Genomic DNA, 22,858 nt, shown 5'->3' on the forward strand with positions numbered 1-22,858 from the left:
CTACGTAAGCCACCTAGCCTGACAGCTGATGACATATTTCACAGGGATGCCCAAGCCACATAACCGCAAGAACGGGCTACTTAGTGCTGTCTGATTTCTGCCAGGTTTGAGTGTGGCTCTACTGCTTGGCATTGTGCCGGGGCTTACCAGCTAGGGATTTGAGCTAGCAGTCTCTGGGTTTGGAGTCTGCGTGTCTTCCAGTTTTCCTGGCTACGTCCTCCTGAGTACGTAGGAAGGAGAGAAAGCACACAACGTCCACCAAAAGTGTGATGGGGCTTACCAGCTGGGGATTTGAGCCAACGATCTCTGGGTTTGGAGTCACTAGACTAAAGGGAAATTCCCTTCAGCTTGTAGGTAGACAGTGCTTAAATATCACGGTGTTTGTCCTCACTAAATCAGTAGAGCCATACACATGCCGCTGCGCTGTACGACAACTTTGGTATCTTTCAACAGCAGAGTTGTTTTCATGTCACTGACATGTTGAAGTTTATATGGGGGTTTAATCATTCATAACGATAGTTGCAAACATATAATTCTGGTATAAAATAGCACAGCTGTAAGAGTTACAATGCAGAACATGATCAAATGTGTACTAGGATATTTTGCTATGTCTCCGTGTGGAACAGTTGTATTTTAATCTGGTACGTTGTGTAAAATAAACGCAGTCTTTAGTGATAGCTGTGCAAAAGATTATGGGATGAAAAAGGAGTGTAAAAATTCCAGGAAAAGGAGAGAAAATGTGAGCTTATCAGTGGTATTTCTATTTGCGGTAGTTTTTCTAATACAATGAACAACTATCAGTGACAGTTTTGTCTGCAGGCATGGCTTTTATTTGAAGACATCATGCAAAACATATGCTTCTTTGGTGACTACAACATATTAACATGCATTTTGCATTAAACCCCTGTATAAACATTCAGAGATACATATTTGCAACTATTTTAATGATAGGCGTTATAGTCTTTAATATTCAACCAGGAACTGGCCTGAAAATCGACTTCGGGAATGAGGGAATTCATAAAGGAAGTACCAATTTGTTTGACAGGCACTTTTGAACTTAAAGTGTTAAACATGTATACGACGACTGTCAAAATGCTAAAATTAAACACTGAGACTAGACAAGGAATCATTTCCAAATTTCTCTGTAAATCATGTGATAATTCTCAGAATATCTCTATCCTGTTAAAAATAAACAATAAATGTGTTCAGGAAATTTCCACTGCCAGTAGTGAATATAAATGGATAAGGCACCTTTGCCCATGAGCAGAATCTCCTGACAGCGTCATAAAATGTGGTTCCCATTGAATTACTTCCCTTGGTGCCATTCTCCCAGTTAAATGGCACGGTATAAGCAGTAAGCTATGGTTAGGTGGAACGTTTGAAACAGGACAATGGCAACTTTTGATGTTACAGCTGCATAAGGTATATGTATTGTGTATATTGATATGAAAAGCCTAGATGTTAAACATTATACAATTTATTAAACCACTAGGAGGAAATTTAACAGTCCAGTTATGAACTTACATGTACTGTATGGTACATATGCATGTAAATATATCCTGTCTGAGCTAAAAAAAAAAAAAAAAACTACATAGACTTGGTTCTGCAACTCTAAGTGACTGATGTCAAATGTTTTTATAGTTTATTGCCACTGTTAGTATATATAACCTACATATTGCATAGGTCTACTTCAGCAGGCAATGTCTCACTTCTCATAGTTTCATTCCTCAAGCACAAATTCTACTTGGCCATTTGATTTATGTCATAGCTGCTGTCATGTGACAAGGGAGGTAATTCAGATGAGGTCTATCATAAAGTTTCTTAGTTAGCACTTACTACATGCATCCAGGGATTTACAACACATTAATCCATACCTGTGATGTGAATCTCATGTTTCATAGTTAAAAATCACATTGTTTATTAACTTTCAGATTTTATGGGCAAAAATATTGCGCTATATTGTTGTATCATGTTTTCATCTTGTATAGCAGCGAAATACCTGCAGACTTGCCAGCAAAATCCTGCAACATGCAGTTTAAAATACACAAAACCGTTTGTTTCTTGGATGGTAGACCTCATCAGGTATTTGCCCTGGGCTCGACCCGGGTCCTGCAGCTCTTTGGGTTTTTCACATCTTTGGACCTTTCTGGGTTGACAGCTCTGTTAATTTGGGCACACCCTTTATTTTAACATTAGAATTTAATTTGGACACATCCAAAATTCAAAGGCACAATTTTACTCACTTAGAAGGTGTTGACTGGAGTTCATCTTGTCATTATTTTATAAAACTAAGTTTTGGTGGTGAAATGAGTATGTTTGTGTTTGACATTCATTGCAGTCTTCCACTACTCATAGCATAGTAACAACACATGTGACATCAGTGTTCTTGGGGCATTGATGACATTGACAAAAGTTTGTAAGATGGTGTTGTCTTGTTTGATCTTTCATGCAATTGGCTGGAGACGGCTTCCAGCAAGTGTTAGATACATGTACATGTATTTCACTTATGGGAAGGTTTGCCAGAAACTTGTCAAAAGTTGGTGGTAACAGGTTCATTCCTGGACATCACTCCAGATTCATTTGTAAACATAAACTGCTAAACTCTGAAATTTATCAGCTATTGAAGTTCAATACAGTGTCAACCTCCCAGTACGGGTTAAGTGTATGTTTTCTTTTGTTTGTAGAAAATGTCCAAGGTTAATGCCTTGCAAAGGCATTCGAAGGGACGGAACTCTTTGTCAGCTGAGCCCCTAAGAATACGCCACCATGATGAAAATAATCCAAGACTGTCAACAGCAAATCGTTTTTCAGTTGGAAGACTGTCTGCTGGAACGTCCGGACAAAGGAAGTCATTTCTTCCCAAGTCCACATCAACAGGTGCTACAATCGGTACCATGCAGAAGTCACGGTCAGTATCACACATTGATGATTTCAGCGGTGCCTTCCTAGCTTTGTTAGGGGTCTCCGTGGCTCAGTTGGTTAGTGCACTAGCGCAGCATAATGACCCAGGAGTCTCTCACCAATGCGGTCGCTGTGAGTTCAAGTCCAGCTCATGCTGGCTTCCTCTCCGGCCGTTTGTGAGAAGGTATGCCAGCAACCTGCGGATGGTCGTGGGTTTCTCCCGGGCTATGCCCGGTTTCCACCCATCATAATGCTGGCAGCCATCGTATAAGTGAAATATTCTTGAGTACGGCGTAAAACACCAATCAAATAAATAAATTAATCCGAGCTTTATTAGTCATACAGTCAACAATGAAGATGCTATAAAATGAAATATATTTGCTCTTGCCCATATTGCAAGCAGTACTAGTATTTCGTGTTTAAAACTTTATATTTGGGACTTGGGTCTGCAGTGTAAAGCAGTCGTGAAATCACCCTAACCTTTAATCGTGGACCTTGTGGTCGACTCTTTTTTTTTCTCGAATTTGAAATGGAGGTTAATCACACAAATGTCTGATGAACACCATCACAATGTTAGAATGTGACTCCCAGTAGCAATTGGAAAATCGCACAGTGTACCTATGTAGCAGAATGTAGTTATCACATTGCCCTGTCATTTTTACTCATGAATACTGTCTTTCACGTACATGTAGAGCATCCTTTAGTCCTATTAACACTTTTGTGTTTTCATTTCTGACCCAGCTTGGCTCACAGAGATTTAATGTTGATAAAAATTTACCATTCTCTTGAAATATATGTATGCCTCACTTCCGAAAACTGAAAGTTTTGTATTTTGACATTTTACCAAAGCAGACATTTTATGCATTAAATAAAAATTTGGAAGAACAGCCCTGGTGAAATCTGACCTTTAATATTGGGCATTATCGGGTCATTTTCCAGGCAATTTTCTCACCACAAAAAATGCTGAAAAACTTTTAACATCTATTTTACAATTTTTAAAGTTTTGGGTGTACATGTAAATCTTTGGCCCTAAACTGCAGGCGCACGTGTCTTGTGTCCAACAAACCTACAGGTATCGTGGTCTGGCATCCTCTTTACTTGATCACCTTTTCATAGAGAATCATAAATGAACCTTCTGGATTATGGTGTACATTTTTCAGGCCGTCCAGTGGCTATGGGAGAGGTTATCCTCGCTCAGACGTTCTGAAGGATCCACGGCCCATCTCTGACAAGTCTTATATGCACCGGTGTATTAAAGCAGTTGTTGAGGTAATGTCATGTTATGCTGTATTCTAATCCAAAGTGATCTATCTTTGTGTCCGATTGCCAAATGGTCAGGGTTTGTCTTTTAATCCGTATAAATTTGTTTGACATCATTCTTCTCATTGGCGATAATTCTTGATTCTTAATGTTATGCTATGTTATGTGTACATGTTTATGACTGTGTCATCTGCCCAACGGAACAGTAAAAGACTCGGCCATTGTTAGTGCATACCATTTACATGAAAAATCATAAAGAATCATGTACTCTCTGTAAAACTTTCCACCTGGAACGTCAGCAGTGTTCACATGTTTGGCTACCATGTTGGCCGTCAGATTTACAGGTGTATCTTCCTACTATAGGTGGTTTGCAGTGACAGTCATCTTTGAAGTAAGATTGAGTGTGGCCTACTGGTTGTCTATTGTTAGAGGTGTCATAAGCTCGACAGAGGCCCTCGGCTGGTAAGGGCATACAATGGACAATATACTCAAGCTTACCTCAAAGATGGCTGCCATTACAAACCATCTAAACTGTAAGTGACATTAAGAAACAAAAAGTGTTATACAGATGTTTTTTTGTGGGGAAACAAGATTTAGTGAAGAGGGATGCCCAGCTGCTGTGAGGAAAACATTCTCCACTTTTTTGGAATGCCTCAGTGTTAGGCCGGATTACAGATTGTATAATCTGACAGGTTTCCTCTTCTGTATGCAGTATGTAAACCAAATCTCTATTGTTTTCACAGTTTTTATTGGACAATGGCTACCCACACCCAATTTCCACAAAGGTTTTGCAGTCCCCACAAAGTAGAGACTTCTTTCGTATTTTTGAGGTAAGCTACATGTATTTCACATGTATCTCTCCAAACCACTTGGTAGTTTGTCTTACATTACATTTACTTATATCATTGCATGTGCTAACAGTGTACAGTAGTAGGCATAATAGATGTATATCTGTTACGTTGTGACTTTGTCAGACTGATCATGTACTAAACCTGCCCTTCTTATTTTTTATTATTACGTGTACTTAACATTTATAAGAGGTAAATAATTACACTTATATTTGTCTTGTGGAGTGTAAATGTGGTTTCAGATCTGAACAGAGGGAAAACTGAATTTTATGTGGATTGGAACTTTTTAAGTGAATTATAAGTGACTTAGTGAGATGAATAATTTGGAACAAAATAAGTTTGAAATTTCATGTCCTGGTGAGATCCATGAAGGCCTGTCATAAACTTGTGTTTTTTCTTGCTGCAGTATTTATTCAGTATGTTGTATGACCCTAAGTATAAGCTGGGCAAAAAACCAGAGGAGGAAATCCCATCATTAATGAAGCTGATCTTGTACAAGTTTAATATCTCCAAGAGCTCACTGTTCACTATTGGCACTGCTCACACCTGGCCACATCTACTGGCAGCTCTCACCTGGCTTATAGTCACCCAGAAGGTAGGATGTCATATTCTTTCAGTGAATCCGATATTGGTATTCATTAAGTTGAATCTTTGAAAAAGATTTCATGTCACAATAAATCCTTCAAAAGGCTTGATTTTTCAGTATTAAATGTCATAAAGCATTATGTTTGCAATGGGTCAGTAAACAAAGGACCAAAACAATATACATTAAATTTCAGTAAGTTTTGTACTAAAAACTGGATGTTTTGTAATTTTGCCAGAAAATATTGTGTATGAGGTCCTAGGAAGTCCTTGAGAAAACATTTTCTTTCATGCAAGGGAATCTTGGGTAACGTTAATGCTGTCCTCGAAATCAGAGGAATTTCGAAATTTAATAGAAAAGGTTTAGTAATGTTTCTTTCTGATCCGAATGAAGCTGTGTTATAACCATGGGTGTTGCAGATCTGTTTGAGGGCTGCTGAAGACATCGAAGCTCTGATGTTTCCCCCAGATGAGGATCACTTTGATAGCCTGCCCCTAGCCAGAGTAGGTTCACCATTATCACCAAGTGTAACCTTCTTTTTGCTTTTCAGGCTAAGGGGATTTGGTGGAGTAGTGGAGTTACTGCCGTAACAGTTACTTGTAACTACCCTGAAAATGTGGGCTCTGTCAAATGATTCAATGCAGATATCTCTATTAGACAGTGTTACATGCGTGACTATCAAAGTGATATTTTTGTACCTTTACTACCTCCAATAATTGAGAGCCAAGGAAGGAAGAGTTAATTTGAAACTTCTATATTTCCTTGTAAATGATGGATAAAATAATCTCATATTGGAATATTACATAAAAATGTATAATAAGAGAACATAATGTACTATAAGAGAACATATCAGCTTTTGTCCAGAGATCATTGCTCAAGATTCACAATCTTACCATGGCCTTATACAAATACGAGAATATTTTGTTACCATTTTTAGAGGCACCCAAATTACAGCATACCCTGAAAGGTACCCTAAAAAGCCCCCCAGATTATGGGAATTATACATGATATGCTAAGTTTAAATCTTCTTCAAAATTACAAATATTCATATAATCAGAATGTACAAAAATTTGCCGGTAATATTGACAGTATAATTTGCTATGTAAGACATTAAATCTTAATATCTCCCAAAAATATTTTAGCCAAAATTAGATGACTGTATCCGTGCCCAAATATAAAGCTGTATGTGGTCATGTTATGCTCAGGCCCATGCTGGCCAGCGCGCTTAGTTATGTATGATTTCTTCTAGGCCTCATCCATTGAGGTTAAGTTTTGATCTGGCCGTTATGCCTGCGACTTTAAGCTAGTAGGTTTTGTACCTTGGTATGTCCAGTGGTTTCCACTGGGTTCTGCCCTGTTTTCTCCACCAATGCACTTGTCCACAACCATAGTGGTTGATGCTCAAGATGCTTGAGTACAGTGTACTTTAAACTACCAGTCCAGGTGGCAAATCATACACCATGTACACCTTGGGTGGATACCCACTGAACAGAATGTTTTATAACTTGCCTGTTGAAAGAGATCATTCTCTGAAGCCATAAGTTAAATTAACCTGTATTCTGCCAAAACATTCCCAAGTAAGCAGGTGCATCAATTACAAGTTTAAGAACTCAATTCTGATATTGACTTGGTGAGAGTATTTTGTACATTGGTGTAGAAAAGTCACTTGGCTTGTAAACCTTTTGGAAAACCCCTTGAAACAGTCTGATAAAAATTGTGCAGAAAATGCAATGGTGCAAAGGTTATTGTTGTATATCTGCCTTTTGTTAAATTTCATGTGCGGTACTGCGTGTGTCTACAGATCCAGCTGAACTACTGCGAGAGAACATACGAATCATTCCTCTGTGGCAAGGACACATATGAAGACGAGGACGAGGAACTTGTCTCCATCCTACGTCAGTACACCAGCTTATCTCAGCTCTTAACCCTCTATTCCTCTCCAGCCATACGTGGGAGGTCTGGCAGCAACCTGTGGTTGATCGTGGGTTTCCCCCGGGCTCTGCCCGGTTTCCACCCACCAAAATGCTGGCCGCCTTGGTATAAGTGAAATATTCTTGAGTACAGTGTAAAACACCAGTCAAATAAATCAACTTAACCCTCTATAGGCCACATCATACTCACCATGTGCCACAAGATAGTGGTAACAGAGATAACATTTAGTGTAAGCTGGCGGATGGGGTGGGTGGGGATTGGGGGTGCTGGCTCAAGCTGAGAAAGCATATTTGAATCCAGCCCTCACTGATACAGCTCTCGCTGTAAGTGAGGAGGTTTGACAGGTACATGTACCAGGTAAAAGTCAGTGGTTGACTTTGCTGTCCCCACCCATAAATCCCAGTGTTATCACATAACGGAAAAATTCGAGAAACACCAATATTATAAATAAAATATCGCATACTCAGGATATTTGATCAACCAAACAGTGTATCGTGAGTCATATAGACACTGTTTTATGGGAAATCATTTGTGTCTTGTTGACATTGTAATGCATGTACATGTGTGTAGAAGTGAAGAGGACTGAAATCGTGTTACAGGTCAGAATCTGCTGTGCTCTGGAGGAGACCTGGAGACATTGGAAGCTGACAACAGGAGATACTCACAGGAGCTGGAGCTGTTACTGCAAACCCCTGTGAGTACATGTGGAACATCCTATCTGTTCCTGAGCAAATAATGGGTAAAGATGGGTAGAGAAAACCATGGTTAACATGGTGATGCTTTTGTTCATGTATATTAGCTTCACGTATATTTGAATGGCTTAAAAATGGTCAAATTAATTTCAGCTAGCCCAGTTGCTGCATCATGTGTTAAATTTATTTATTTATTTATTTGATTGGTGTTTTACGCCGTACTCAAGAATATTTCACTTATATGACGGCGGCCAGCGTTATGGCAGGAGGAAACCGGGCAGAGCCCAGGGGAAACCCACGACCATCCGCAGGTTGCTGTCAGACCTTCCCATGTATGGCCGGAGAGGAAGCCAGCATGAGCTGGACTTGAACTCACAGCGACCTCATTGATGAGAGGCTCCTGGGTCATCACGCTGCGCTAGTGGGTTAAAAATTATAGGGGTTGGTATTATTGCACAATGCATAATAATGCTTGTTATGCATCGATACATCTGTATTTTATATTTTATCTGGTTACAGGTTTTTCCACATTATAAAACCCATTTTCCTCCTGTTGACTAACTTTGAAAGTTCCTGACTCAGGCAGATTGTGTTTTTGTACTGTAAGGTAATCTTAATGTCCACAGGATTTGGGGTGAATATTTTTTTTAGTTACCCATAGATTTAGGTATCTAATGGCAACCTTCTAAATGGTCTCACACATATTTCTGGCTACTCAGGAAAAGCCACCCTTGTTCCTCGTAGACGGATGTGAAGTAAGTCTTATGCAGATATATTTAACAGATCACCATTCGTTTACATGGCTGGAGCCAATTTAATACCTGAGTTAAATATTGATCGTGCTGACATTTTAATTCCAGGATAAAGCGGCAGAGTTACAAGGGATCAGTGAAGGGTTGTTGACTGATGAGCAGACTTATGGCAAGTACCTGCAGGAGTTAGAGGCCCACAAGGAGGACCAGGACAAACTGCTGACTGAAGCAGAGGAGGAACAGCTCACTCTCAGTAAGACTGTAACTCTGTTCTCAGAGGACAGCTAATACGCTTAAAAGGTGCAGAACCATCACTGACTGGATGGTGTGAGAGGCAGGCAGATCCAGGCCACATGCATGATTAGTCTAAGCTGACCCTTATTGACATATTAGTGATATAGTTGCCAGCCAGTGTTTCACTTGGTGTTTTGGTGAGTTTCTCTGAACAGAGCCGTGATAAACAGTGTAGAACGGTGTTATTCACAAGTGTTTAAAAGAGCTGCTCAATCAGACGAGCTACTGGTGTTCTTGGATGGCCTTGTTTTGTTTTTAATTTTCTATACCATTTTGATTTTTGGAAATTGTCTGCCTGTTTCAAAACTGAATGGACATTCCCACAATTTTTTGGCTGCAATTAATGCATGGGAATTGAACTCTTGGAATTCTTGGCAAAATTTTGAGAAAAGTGGACATTTTGTAACTTTGGTAACTTTTTCACTCCTTGAAGTGTATTAAAAAATAATGTTTTACTTTTTGATGTTGTACTAAAATGTTTTCATTGGTTGTTTCAAAATCAGTAATTCTGGTATATTTTATTGATAATAATGTTTTGCTATTTTCAAGATGTCCTCGAGAAGGTAGAAGTAATTATTCATTGTTCTTTCAAAATCAGGAGCATTGGTACAGTTTTTCGTAAATTGTTTTCATTGACTTGGGGACTATGTTTTGTAAGGTTGCCATTGGATACCTAATTCTAAATTTGGCAAGAATGACAATGGGGTTACTATAGAAAGTATCTGGTTCTAACAGCTTTTATGTGATTGTATCCATGTCCAGTGGCTGAGCTGAAGGCATTACAAGACAATAGGAGTCAGATGCAGAAGATTTTTGATACCCAAGAATTCTCACCAGCAGATGTTGACCGAATAAAACAAGAGTACCAAGAAATACAAAGACAAATCAGTTCTGAAGAAAGAATGATGGAAAAGCTAGACTCTGATGTTTGGGCATTAGAAATGGGCATCAGTAAATCTCGGGGAACGGGTAGGTCCACCAGTAAAGTAATGAAACACTGGCTTTAGCCTGCAAGAACTTCAAAACCCCAGTCAAGATTGTATTACTGAAGCTACGCCCACATATGTACTTCTGACTAGTATGGTCAGTTGTTGTGTTGTCCAGACCAGGACTCAAAGGTTCCTAAAATGGTCAACTCTCCAATCGAAATCTTAACTAACCCTCTAGCAGCAAGCACTACCTATGTAGAATATCTCAGAATATAATGGTTGATTGATTGATTGTCATAACAAAAACCTCACAAGTTATTATGAATCCAAGTCTAAGTACAGTAGAGACAGTCTGAGTTAAACAATACCATTCCCAGACCATGTGACTAAAGCCTAATGCTTGGTTAAGACCTGTGTTTTTAATGTCCTGATTAACTTGGTCATGACCTTTCTTGCATCAGTTGGTATCTGTTTCACTCATACAATTAATATCCTTTAGGTTTGTGGACAGGGAATAGCTTGGCATTCACCAGAAAATACCCCCTCTCTCTCTCCTCACCCTGAGGTCAGCAATGACTGGATTCATCTTCATTTCCACCGTTCAGATTTTTGTTAACACACAGTTAGCACTTCACTGCTTCTTCTGAAAGACTTATCTTGAGCATGGTTTACACTAAATCCTCATCTTGATCATGGTGTACCCTAAATCCTCATCTCGACCATGGTGTACCCTAAATCCTCATCTTGACCATGGTGTACTGTAAATTCTCATATTGACCATGGTATACCCTAAATCCTCATCTCGACCATGGTGTACCGTAAATCCTCATCTTGACCATTGTGTACGCTAAATCCTCATTTTGACCATGGTGTACCCTAAATCCTTATCTCGACCATGGTGTACCCTAAATCCTCATCTCGACCATGGTGGGCCCTAAATCTTCATCTTGACCATGGTGTACCCTAAATCCTCATCTTGACCATTGTGTACGCTAAATCCTCATCTTGACCATGGTGTACCCTAAATCCTTATCTCGACCATGCTGTACCCTAAATCCTCATCTCGATCATGGTGGGCCCTAAATCCTCATCTCGACCATGCTGTACCCTAAATCCTCATCTTGACTATGGCGTACCCTAAGTCCTCATCTCAACCATGGTGTACCCTAAATCCTCATCTTGACCATGGTGTATGCTAAATCCTCATCTTGAGCATGCTGTACCCTAGATCCTCATCTTGACTATGCTGTACGCTAAATCGTCAACTTGACCATGCTGTACCCTAAATCCTCATCTCGACCATGCTGTGCCCTAAATCCTCATCTTGACTATGCTGTACCCTAAATCCTCATCTTGAGCATGCTGTACCCTAAATCCTCATCTTGACCATGCTGTACCCTAAATCCTCATCTTGACTATGGCATACCCAAAATCCTCATCTCGACCATGCTGTACCCTAAATCCTCATCTCGACCATGCTGTACCCTAAATCCTCATTTCAACCATGCTGTACCCTAAATCCTCATCTTGACCATGCTGTACCCTAAATCCTCATCTTGAGCATGCTGTACCCTAATCCTCATCTTGACCATGCTGTACCCTAAATCCTCATCTTGACTATGGCATACCCAAAATCCTCATTTCGACCATGCTGTACCCTAAATCCTCATCTCGACATGCTGTACCCTAAATCCTCATTTCAACCATGCTGTACCCTAAATCCTCATCTTGACCATGCTGTACCCTAAATCCTCATATTGACTATGGCGTACTCCTAAATCCTCATCTCGACCATGCTGTGCCCTAAATCCTCATCTTGACTATGCTGTACCCTAAATCCTCATCTCGACCATGCTGTAGCGTAAATCCTCATCTCGACCATGCTGTAGCCTAAATCCTCATCTCGACCATGCTGTAGCCTAAATCCTCATCTCGACCATGCTGTACCCTAAATCCTCATCTCGACCATGCTGTACCCTAAATCCTCATCTCGACTATGCTGTACCCTAAATCCTCATCTCGACCGTGCTGTACCCTAAATCCTCATCTCGACCATGCTGTACCCTAAATCCTCATCTCGACCATGCTGTACCCTAAATCCTCATTTCGACTATGGTGTACCCTAAATCCTCATCTTGACCATGCTGTACCCTAAATCCTCATCTCAACCATGGTGTACCCTAAATCCTCATCTTGACCATGCTGTACCCTAAATCCTCATCTTGACCATGCTGTACCCTAAATCCTCATCTCGACCATGCTGTACCCTAAATCCTCATCTCGACTATGGCGTACCCTAAATCCTCATCTCGACCATGCTGTACCCTAAATCCTCATCTTGACCATGCTGTACCCTAAATCCTCATCTCGACCATGCTGTACCCTAAATCCTCATCTCGACTATGGCGTACCCTAAATCCTCATCTTGACCATGCTGTACCCTAAATCCTCATCTCGACCATGCTGTACCGTAAATCCTCATCTCGACCATGCTGTACCCCTAAATCCTCATCTCGACCATGCTGTACCCTAAATCCTCATCTCGACCGTGCTGTACCCTAAATCCTCATCTTGACCATGGTGCATCCTAAATCCTCAACACATTTGACGACATACACATTTCATACTTTGGCATATTAGAGGAATGTTTATAGCTGATTTGGATGGGTTAATTATAATTTCTGTGACGTTCATATGTGCTTCTTGAACCGTTCATTTTAGTCTTCAAAATTTCAATTGCATTTAAGATAGATGATTTAAGATAAATGTAAGGTAATATATTGTACTGTACTGTTTGTTTTTTGGTTTTTTTTCAGACTGACCAGAAGTGTCACGAATATAACAAGCTGGCACAGCGCCTCAAACTCATCCCCTCTAATGCGGAGTATGCCAGGGGCAAGGATTTGGAAATGAGGGCATCATTTAGAGGGGAGTCCTCCAGTAGTAACTTCGACACATCCATTAAGGTAGACTAACATGTGGGGTCTACTTGCTCAGAAGTTCATGCATGGGACTTCATCATAACCTTTATGTTAACTTCAGTCTAGACTGAAATGCCATTTACTGTGTAAGAGAATGAGACTGGTATTAAGACTTAATCCTGGCCTAACTTTGTAATACACCTTTGAACAACTGACAGTTCTGTAGCTGGAAATAAAATGTGATTGGCCAGACGGATATTTTGTGATCTCCATCATGTACCGTGTACCTACGATCGCGATTGTAAATTCAAAAGATTTCAATTGCCTTTCAATGCCTTTGTGCAACATGGTGTTGTAATTTTACAGTCAGTTGCAAACTCAGTTGTAAGGTCTACGATTGATTGTAGCTACTATCTCTTTGTGTAAGCAGACCCTAACACGTCTCTCTTGTCAGGATACACACCAGTTATTTGATACTTGATTGATACATTTATTGAAACAAAAGATGTATTATTTTTTTTTGTTAGAAAGGGATTCGATTAACCTTTGTTTGTATATTGCAGCAGAACCATGTGATATAATATAATATAATAATATAATATAACTGGGTACAGCATGAAGTATGGATGTCACGTGTGAATTAATGCTTTAAGCTGCTTCCAGCACAATGCTGTATTTGGAATTCCTAATTAACGTGTGATTACGTGGTGTATACATGCACTGTATAGTCAGATGTCACACAGGTTTTTTTCCTCAAATTCTCTTCTATAGGGGTGAGAAGTACCAAGATGGGAAAAGAATAAATTCAACAAGAGTTTTTAACTCAGTGCAGGCATAGCTTATGTCATACCCCAAGCGTCGGTACCAAGTAACTTAAAACAGTTAAAGCAATGGTTAAGGATGGTATTGCATAAAACACTGATCTTTTTTTTCCATGCATGTAAAGCACAATGAAATGTTATGGTTCCGTTGTTGATGCCCTGCATGCTTATTAATTACTTAAAATTCACAACTTAGTCTCTTGTGTATTGGGATCATTGTCAAGGGTAGTGATAGGGGTGGGTTGTCAGAAAGTTCTAAATGAGCATTATAGAAAAATACGTAGCTGTGGCACCAATGTGCATCAGCAGCCGTGCTATGTGAACATTATATTGATAAAACATGGTTTGTTCTGATTGTAGCCTGTTATACAGGAGCTGAAAATGGAGTTCAAGGAGCGAGCAAATGCGAAAGCCCAGATGAGGATCACAGCCATTGACGGCTTTTGAACAGGTAACCAGTTTTATTGTTGATGTACCAGGTACACTTTTGAATGGGCAACAGGTTTTACTGTTGATGTACCGGGTACACTTTTGAACAGGTAACCGGCTTTATTGTTGATGTAACAGGAAAACTTTGAATGGGCAACTGGTTTTACTGTTGATGTACTGGGTACACTTTTGAACAGGTAACCTGCTTTACTGTTGATGCACCAGGTGTACTTTTGAATGGGCAACTGGTTTTACTGTTGATGTACCGGGTGCACTTTTGAATGGGCAACTGGTTTTACTGTTACCAGGTCGCTGTGAGTTCAAGTCCAGCTCATGCTGGCTTCCTCTCCGGCCGTAAGTGGGAAGGTCTGCCAGCAACCTGCGGATGGTCGTGGGTTTCCCCCGGGCTCTGCCCGGTTTCCTCCCACCATAATGCTGGCCGCTGTCGTATAAGTGAAATATTCTTGAGTACGGCGTAAAACACCAATCAAATAAATAAATAAATAAAATTTGAAGAGGTAACCGGCTTTACTGTTGATGTACCAGGTACACTTTTGAAGAGGTAACCTGCTTTACTGTTACTGTAACAGGTACACTTTTGAAGAGGTAACTGGCTTTACTGTTGATGTAGCAGGTACACTTTTGAACAGGTAACCTGCTTTACTGTTGATGTACCAGGTACATTTTGAACAGGTAACCTGTTTTACTGCTGATGTACCGGGTGCACTTTTGAATGGGCAACTGGTTTTACTGTTACCGGGTCGCTGTGAGTTCAAGTCCAGCTTATGCTGGCTTCCTCTCCGGCCGTAAGTGGGAAGGTCTGCCAGCAACCTGCGGATGGTCGTGGGTTTCCCCGGGCTCTACCCGGTTTCTTCCCACCATAATGCTGGCCGCCGTCGTATAAGTGAAATATTCTTGAGTACGGCGTAAAACACCAATCAAATAAATAAATAAATAAAATTTGAAGAGGTAACCGGCTTTACTGTTGATGTACCAGGTACACTTTTGAAGAGGTAACCTGCTTTACTGTTACTGTACCAGGTACACTTTTGAACAGGTAACTGGCTTTACTGTTGATGTACCAGGTACACTTTTGAACAGGTAACCGGCTTTACTGTTGATGTACCAGGTACACTTTTGAACAGGTAACCTGCTTTACTGTTGATGTACCAGGTACATTTTGAACAGGTAACCTGTTTTACTGTTGATGTACCAGGTACAGTTTTGGCTATATAACCGGCTTTAATGTTGATGTACCAGGTGCTCTTTTGAACAGGTAACCGGTTTTACTGTCTATGTATCAGGTACACTTTTAAACAGGTAACCTGCTTTACTGTTGATGTACCAAGTACAGTTTCAGCTGTAAAGGCAAACCGGCTTTACTGTTGTTGCAGCGGGTACACATTTTGAACAGGTAGCAGGCTTTACTGTTGATGTACCAGGTGCGCGTTTAAACAGGTAACCGGTTTTGCTGTTGATTTACCGGATACACTTTTAGTTAGGTATCCAGATATGTCATTCTGGTGACTTGCAACTTGGTCATCTGATCAACTGAGATAATACATGTATTGTCTTCAGTCTTTATTAATGAAGAAAGAAGTCCATAAATTCAAATATCATGTCTTGTCCTTGTGATGCTGGAAAATGAATGTCACCCTCACGCAAGACCAACTCTCAATTGTTACCATGGGTTGTGTAAACAGGGGACAGAACTCAAGTGTCAGAAACAAGAAGATGTGGCTATGAAGGAGAGCAAGCTGAAGAGAATTGAAGAGGATCTGAACTGTAAGAGAGAGGTAGGTGCACTAGAACTGTAATGCTTGGAATTCATGTCATGATGAATATATTTTGTTCAAATGGAAAACTCATACACTTCCATACTTTGCTAACATGTAGGACGATATTTTAAGGACTGTTGTAATCTATCCACATATCATTTTATCTGCTTTTACATGACAAGGAATCGCCAGGAGATAGTTGTTCAGTCCTGAGTTTGTAGATTCCATGGCTGTCACTTTTCTCAAGCCCTTCATTATTATCTCACAGTAAAAGGATAGGATGTTAACATTTCACTGACCATCAGACAGTGACCATCTTCTATAGCTGCTTAGTCGCAGATAATACATAAACAAAGGCCAACTGTCCAGATTCCTCAGTGTCGAGTAGGCTAAGCAGCTCAAACATATGTATAAGACTTTATAAAGTAGAAAAGAGAGCGTTTGATTAGTTTCTCTGAACATGCTGTTGTTCATGTGCAGATGTTCCAGCGTGAGCTGTCGTGTATCCTGAAGGACACAGAGGAGACCCAGGAAGAGGTGGTACAGCACAGACGTCGCCGCGATCAGACCAGTGTGGAGGAGGCAAGCAAACAGCTGACCCAGGCTCAGAAAAGGTCTGTCTCACAATCTAGATAGAGCTGGTCAGCACTTCAGCATAACCAAACATTGACAACTGTAAACTGTTGTGGCTGTGCTTGAGGAAGTTTGTCATACGCTTGTTCACAAGTGACTCCTCCTCCTCCAACAAAGTTCACCAACTCTCAGAATCATACTTCTTTACAAAGTGGTTTTCCTCCTCCCACAAAGTTCACCAACTCTCAGAATCTTACTTTTTTACAAAGTGGTTTTCCTCCTCCCACAAAGTTCACCAACTCTCAGAATCTTACTTTTTTACAAAGTGGTTTTCCTCCTCCCACAAAGTTCACCAACTCTCAGAATCTTACTTTTTTACAAAGTGGTTTTCCTCCTCCCACAAAGTTCACCAACTCTCAGAATCTTACTTTTTTACAAAGTGGTTTTCCTCCTCCAACAAAGTTCACCAGCTCTCAGAATCTTACTTCTTTACAAAGTGGTTTTCCTCCTCCAACAAAGTTCACCAGCTCTCAGAATCTTACTTTTTTACAAAGTGGTTTTCCTCCTCCAACAAAGTTCACCAGCTCTCAGAATCTTACTTCTTTACAAAGTGGTTTTCCTCCTCCAACAAAGTTCACCAGCTCTCAGAATCTTACTTTTTTACAAAGTGGTTTTCCTCCTCCAACAAAGTTCACCAACTCTCAGAATCGTACTTCTTTACAAAGTGGTTTTCCTCCTCCAACAAAGTTCACCAGCTCTCAGAATCGTACTTTCCTCCTCCCACAAAGTTCACCAACTCTCAGAATCGTACTTCTTTACAAAGTGGTTTTCCTCCTCCCACAAAGTTCACCAGCTCTCAGAATCGTACTTTCCTCCTCCCACAAAGTTCACCAACTCTCAGAATCGTACTTCTTTACAAAGTGGTTTTCCTCCTCCCACAAAGTTCACCAGCTGTCAGAATCGTACTTCTTTACAAAGTGGTTTTCCTCCTCCCACAAAGTTCACCAGCTCTCAGAATAATACACTTTACAAAATGGTTTTTCAGGCAGTTGCCCGTTGCTCAGAATAAGTGAAAAGGCCTTAAATGTTAGATAAAATAGCTGCAAAAAGAAAAAGGAATGCCTGTCTGTCTGCTTTCATTCTGGTAAAACTAAACCATTTCACCACCCCTACATCCCCTGCCAAACATCATCCAACCCCCACCCTCTCCATACCCCATCCTCACCCCCTTAATGTCTGTGTACAATTATCTGCTCACCTGAGATAACCTATGCTGTATGCAGATATCAAAGAAATGAAAAACTTGTATCTCACTGCTTGTGCTTCTCTTCTGGACTAGGGCTGAAATTATATGGCAAAATGTGTATCATGATATGTTCATCTTAATGACTTCTGTCTATCCCCAATAAATACAGCTCCATTTGTCCAAAACGTATTTCTAACAATTATTAGTTAATGAAAAACTTGTGAACTCTTCTCCAGTGTACAAAACTCATGTTCTATACATCGACATAGCCTGAACGGCAAAAGTAAACTTACTTACGCAAGACATTGCATAACTGATTACGTAACTGACCGATCGGCTATCAGCGAATGAGTTAATAGCTTTTTCTTACAAGTCACATAAATCTCCTTGTGACATGGCCTTTACACTGACCCAACAAATCATTTGAAAAAGGGAATAATGAAATTTTGCAAAAGGGGTCCATTCTTTTGCTTTAACATGTACCTTTTTGGTTTTGAGATCCACCCTCATAATGCAAAACCGGTTGTTACTTTAAAATTTTCCAAGGCTACACTGATGGTCACGGGTGCCTGGTTTTACCCCAGAATAACGCTGGCCACCAGTGTACAAGTGAAAATATTCTTAAATATGGAGGCACACAACGTGCAGGTTCCCAGTCGAGCAGGGAATTAGTTGCTTATCTCGCTGGTACGGTGCACCAAGACCTTCTTGACAATAAGCAGTCGATGGTGCAGGTAGGGCCATTTACAAAGTCCTCACGCAGTCGATGGTGCAGGTAGGGCCATTTACACAGTCTTCACACAGTTGATGGTACGGGTAGAGCCATTTACACAGTCTTCACACAGTTGATGGTACAGGTAGGGCCATTTACATAGTCTTCACACAGTTGATGGTGCAGGTAGGGCCATTTGCACTTCGCTTGAAGACCACTTAATTTTTCATGATCTTCAAGTAATATGGCAAGTCTGTACATTACACGTGTGAAAGTTTGTAACTGGCCAGTAACAGGTCAGTGGTTTACTCTGGGTACTCCGGTTTCCTCCCCTGCGTAAGTATGGCATCAAACAACAATCACTTTTTGCCTGTCAAGTTGTTTCACCTGTGCTGAAATGACACGTGCTCGCCGTTTTCCTGTGTTCACAGGCTTGAGCAGAAAAGAACCCAGATGGAGAAGGATGAAGATGAATATGCAAGGTTCTTGGTGGAGTACACACAGACAGTGCTGGAGCACAAGCAAACCATTACGGTAACATCACAGGGTTTTGACTATTACTGTAACCATAAGTGTACTAACCAACAGCTGGTAGTTTCCCAAGTCTTGTCAAGCCAAAAGGTAAAATACTGTGGTGATTACCCGCAGACTGAAACACCTACTTATGCATGGGATTGGTGGTCAGAAAAGAGTCTACTTTCAAATTTCATTAGCCATCACCTCTTCTAACGAAATCCATAGCTATTTGTTAGCTCGCCTGTACTGAAGCTTATGCTATACCCAGGGGCCGGTCTCATGAAGCTCACTTAGCTAAGTTTGCCCTAACTACCATGACAACACATGTTGTAGAGATATAAAGTGCACTTAGTTAAGGGCAACTTAACAGATAAGTATGCTTCATGAAACCGGCCCCTGAGTGTCGGTGTTGAATAACATGGAAAGTAATGTTATACAAAATGTTAGGGATAGTATCTTAAGAAGTACTACAGGTGTTGTGCATATATCACGCACAATAACAAGAGGGGGATATTCCATCGTTTATACGGTGTGTGCATACTAACTACCATAAATTGTCAGATTCCTGACTTAGTGTATTTTGTATTAGAATCAAAGTTAAACAAAATGTTAGGGCTGGTTTTTCGAAAAGTACAGCATGTATTGACCTGTAGGTTTACATGCATATAAAGCACTTTGACACAAAGGGGATATTCCATTGTTCATGCTGTGTGTGCGTATTAATTATTGTAAATTACCAAATTCACGGTTTTAGTACTTTATGTGTTGAGCTGAAGTTTTGCATTCATGTGCATTCTACATGCGAGCTCATTTTTGACATTTTAAACCAAACAGTCTTTTGGACGAAAAGCCCCACGTCTGCTTGGACACAATCAGTATTGTGTCAAAGATGGGCAGGTAACTCCACCATTCAAATTAACTGGTTTTACTGTAAATAACCTTAAGTTCACGTGAGTTACTTTCGCACAGCCTGAGTTGGCGGGAAGATGACAGAAGAAAGCGATTAGCCCCCCGCCCGTTTCATTACCCTGCATGGCACTCTGCTGCTCTGGCTGCTAATCCTCACCACATGGGGTCAAGTCACTGACAGTGAGGTGTGCAGGTCTCCCGACTAGTAGGCCTACATGTACATCTCTAAATATACCCATGAATGAAAATGAAGACAGTATTAAGAAGGGCGATGTCTGTTACAAACCTTTAAATTCCAAACACTGTCTGAAAGCATGACCACGCCAAACACGGAATGTACATGCGTAATGTACACTGCAGACGAACTGATTATTTGGGTTGCGTGGAAGTCACCTAAAACCGTTATATGGTGAAGGGTTGTCTGCTGAGAGACCTCATTATGCAACAAATATGTATACACACATATTTAGCTGAAAACAAAAATATCTGTCATCAGTTTCCAGCGTCTAAGTAATTCCACTTTGGTATGCGAGTCTACACACACATTTTGTCTCTCAACAGTCGGAACTGTCCGACTATCGCAGAAGAGTTACCTTTCCCGCAGTTTTATATCGGGAACCTCCATTAAACACAGAAAACATACTCCGCGTGAGGTTTCCGAAAACTACCAGGATTTACTTTTACCCTTTTTCAGTAGCACAGTGTGCGAGTCCTGCATATCAGTAGAGAGGATTTGTTTGAGTTGTTATCACATTAGAAGTTCGCGCATCACGGTCACTGGCTTCATAAACAAAATGTTTTTGATTCCCTGTACACAGTTTTGCCCAGATGTGATTTACGTGTCCCCAGCGACAGATAAGATTATTGTTTTGCCAGCAATTTTGCCAGAAATTTCGATAAAACCATGATTAAATATTAAATAAATTAAGTATTCATGTCACGAAACATGGGCAGAAGTTGACAGTCTTTCAAATTACGCCAGAATGAACAAGAAATGTTCAGCTGCAGTGATGCAAACGCACGTGTATGTGTCGCTTTGATTGTAATTTGTCATCTTTATCTCGTCTGCTGGTAGGCCTAGTTCGCAAGTATGGATTCCAGGTGTACTAGATTCTGCTACAGCTTTGTGTACAGAAAGCCCTGCAGTCTAAAAACCGGTATTTGACAGGACACTCAACATGCGTTAAGGTGCTGGGTAGTCACGCTTAATCTCCACAGAGTTTTCTCCCAAATTCCCATTTATCACAAAATAATGATAATAAAACAAGTGCATGTACTAAAGTTATTATGATTAAAACGAGGAAAACATGAACTGTTGGTGGTAGGAGCATAGACTGACTGCTCAATAAAGCACAAGTTGTTTATTACTTTCTTGAACTGTCAGTATAATCCACTGATGCCCTCCTGCGGCTCTCAGTCAGCAACAACCACAACCAATGCAATGAATCCTGGGATATACTTTACCAGTCCCAGGGCGAAACTCAAGCAAAATATGTCACTTGAAAAATGGTAAACTTTACGTGAAATACACTACTTGTGTATTTACATTTTTTAAAAAATTTTTTATTTGTTTTTGCTGTCATATAACTTCTCTAGTACTGCGTAAAAAAACCCAATCTCTATTTACAGGATGGGATCCACAAGATGTATGGTGAAATGAGACAGAGCCTAGAGCAGGTTGAACAGAGCCCTTACACCCCTTTGTTTCCCTGATGGCCATGGTGTTCATGTTACTGCGAGAGCCAGACGAGAAGAACATGAAAATAAACGCTCAACCGCATCTGCACTGTCTGACTGCCATACTGGACATGACATTTTCTTTGTACGAGAGATATTGATACGTGCAATGAAAAACATCACTCATCTCGTCAACAACTGTTAATCATCTCAAATTCTTCATAAAGACAACTTCTGTACAGACATACATGTATATATATACACACACTCACTTGACATAGGATGACCAATCCACTAATGAAAACATGCTAATATTGCATATAATTTTGTGGGAAATTCCGCTGTTAGGACAAATCCATTTTTTCTTTCCAATACAAACCTCGTAAACTGTTGGGATTTGTTGTATTGGCTTGCTGAATGAGAACAAGCTCTATCTTGTGATTCTATCTTTCAACTAAAACAAACACTTCACACATTTTAATTTTGTTGGTTGGACAAATCTTACCGTATGAGCACAGTTTTACCACTCATCTTTACATATCTGTGTGTATGCTTTCATCACATTGCTTCAAATTGAAATGAATAAACAAATGCTTTCACAATTGAAACACTTGTAGAACTGATTCTGTTTCATACTAAATTAAATTTACATAACAATATGAAACAGGCTTGATTTTTTATGCTGGACAAAAGTAGGTGTCTGCAAGAAAGTAGAAGCTTTTATGTTCAGTGATACTGTATCATTGGACATTGTTTAGTACACAGTGCCAAAAAGAAGTTATGAAATTATTATAATTCTTTAAAAAAAGAAAATCACCATTGCTTTGGCATGAACTGACAGTTGGCTGTTTAATAAAAAGTGTGAGCGATTTTCTCAACTGTTCACGAAATCCAATCAACACCTCCATGTTCCTCTACATCACCAGACACGAGAAATCTTGCAAAACTAAAACATTTGCAAGAGGTATTAACATGGGAAGTGGAATCATTACATACAGTATGTAATTCTTCAACCTTTAATCAGCTTTTTTTTTTCCCATATTCTGTGTGATTTGTTGCCTGGATTAAGGGTCTTAAACGCCATA

General features: G+C 40.1%; 1 protein-coding gene across 1 annotated transcript; it reads left to right on the top strand.

Annotated features, from left to right (window-relative positions):
* The first annotated feature begins 269 nt into the window (after positions 1-269).
* Positions 270-22,586, top strand: LOC135462022 (kinetochore protein NDC80 homolog). The gene is made up of 16 exons (XM_064739357.1): positions 270-350; positions 2,685-2,974; positions 4,062-4,170; positions 4,905-4,991; positions 5,416-5,604; positions 6,012-6,095; positions 7,394-7,487; positions 8,124-8,218; positions 9,077-9,221; positions 10,025-10,248; positions 13,008-13,157; positions 14,294-14,377; positions 16,066-16,158; positions 16,621-16,754; positions 19,103-19,205; positions 21,726-22,586. The coding sequence occupies exons 1-16, from the start codon at positions 270-272 to the stop codon at positions 21,807-21,809; spliced, it is 2,046 nt and encodes a 681-aa protein (XP_064595427.1). The 3' UTR covers positions 21,810-22,586.
* The last annotated feature ends 272 nt before the right edge of the window (positions 22,587-22,858 follow it).

This window comes from Liolophura sinensis, chromosome 1 (assembly GCF_032854445.1).
Source record: "Liolophura sinensis isolate JHLJ2023 chromosome 1, CUHK_Ljap_v2, whole genome shotgun sequence".
NCBI classification, from domain to species: domain Eukaryota; kingdom Metazoa; phylum Mollusca; class Polyplacophora; order Chitonida; family Chitonidae; genus Liolophura; species Liolophura sinensis.

Bases quoted from the DNA above. Each gene is read 5' to 3' on its own strand.
- LOC135462022 (XM_064739357.1), top strand. From the start codon at position 270: ATGGGGCTTACCAGCTGGGGATTTGAGCCAACGATCTCTGGGTTTGGA. The intron at 16,159-16,620 runs GTAGGTGCACTA...GTTCATGTGCAG, and splicing joins ATCTGAACTGTAAGAGAGAG to ATGTTCCAGCGTGAGCTGTC. The intron at 19,206-21,725 runs GTAACATCACAG...CTCTATTTACAG, and splicing joins AGCACAAGCAAACCATTACG to GATGGGATCCACAAGATGTA.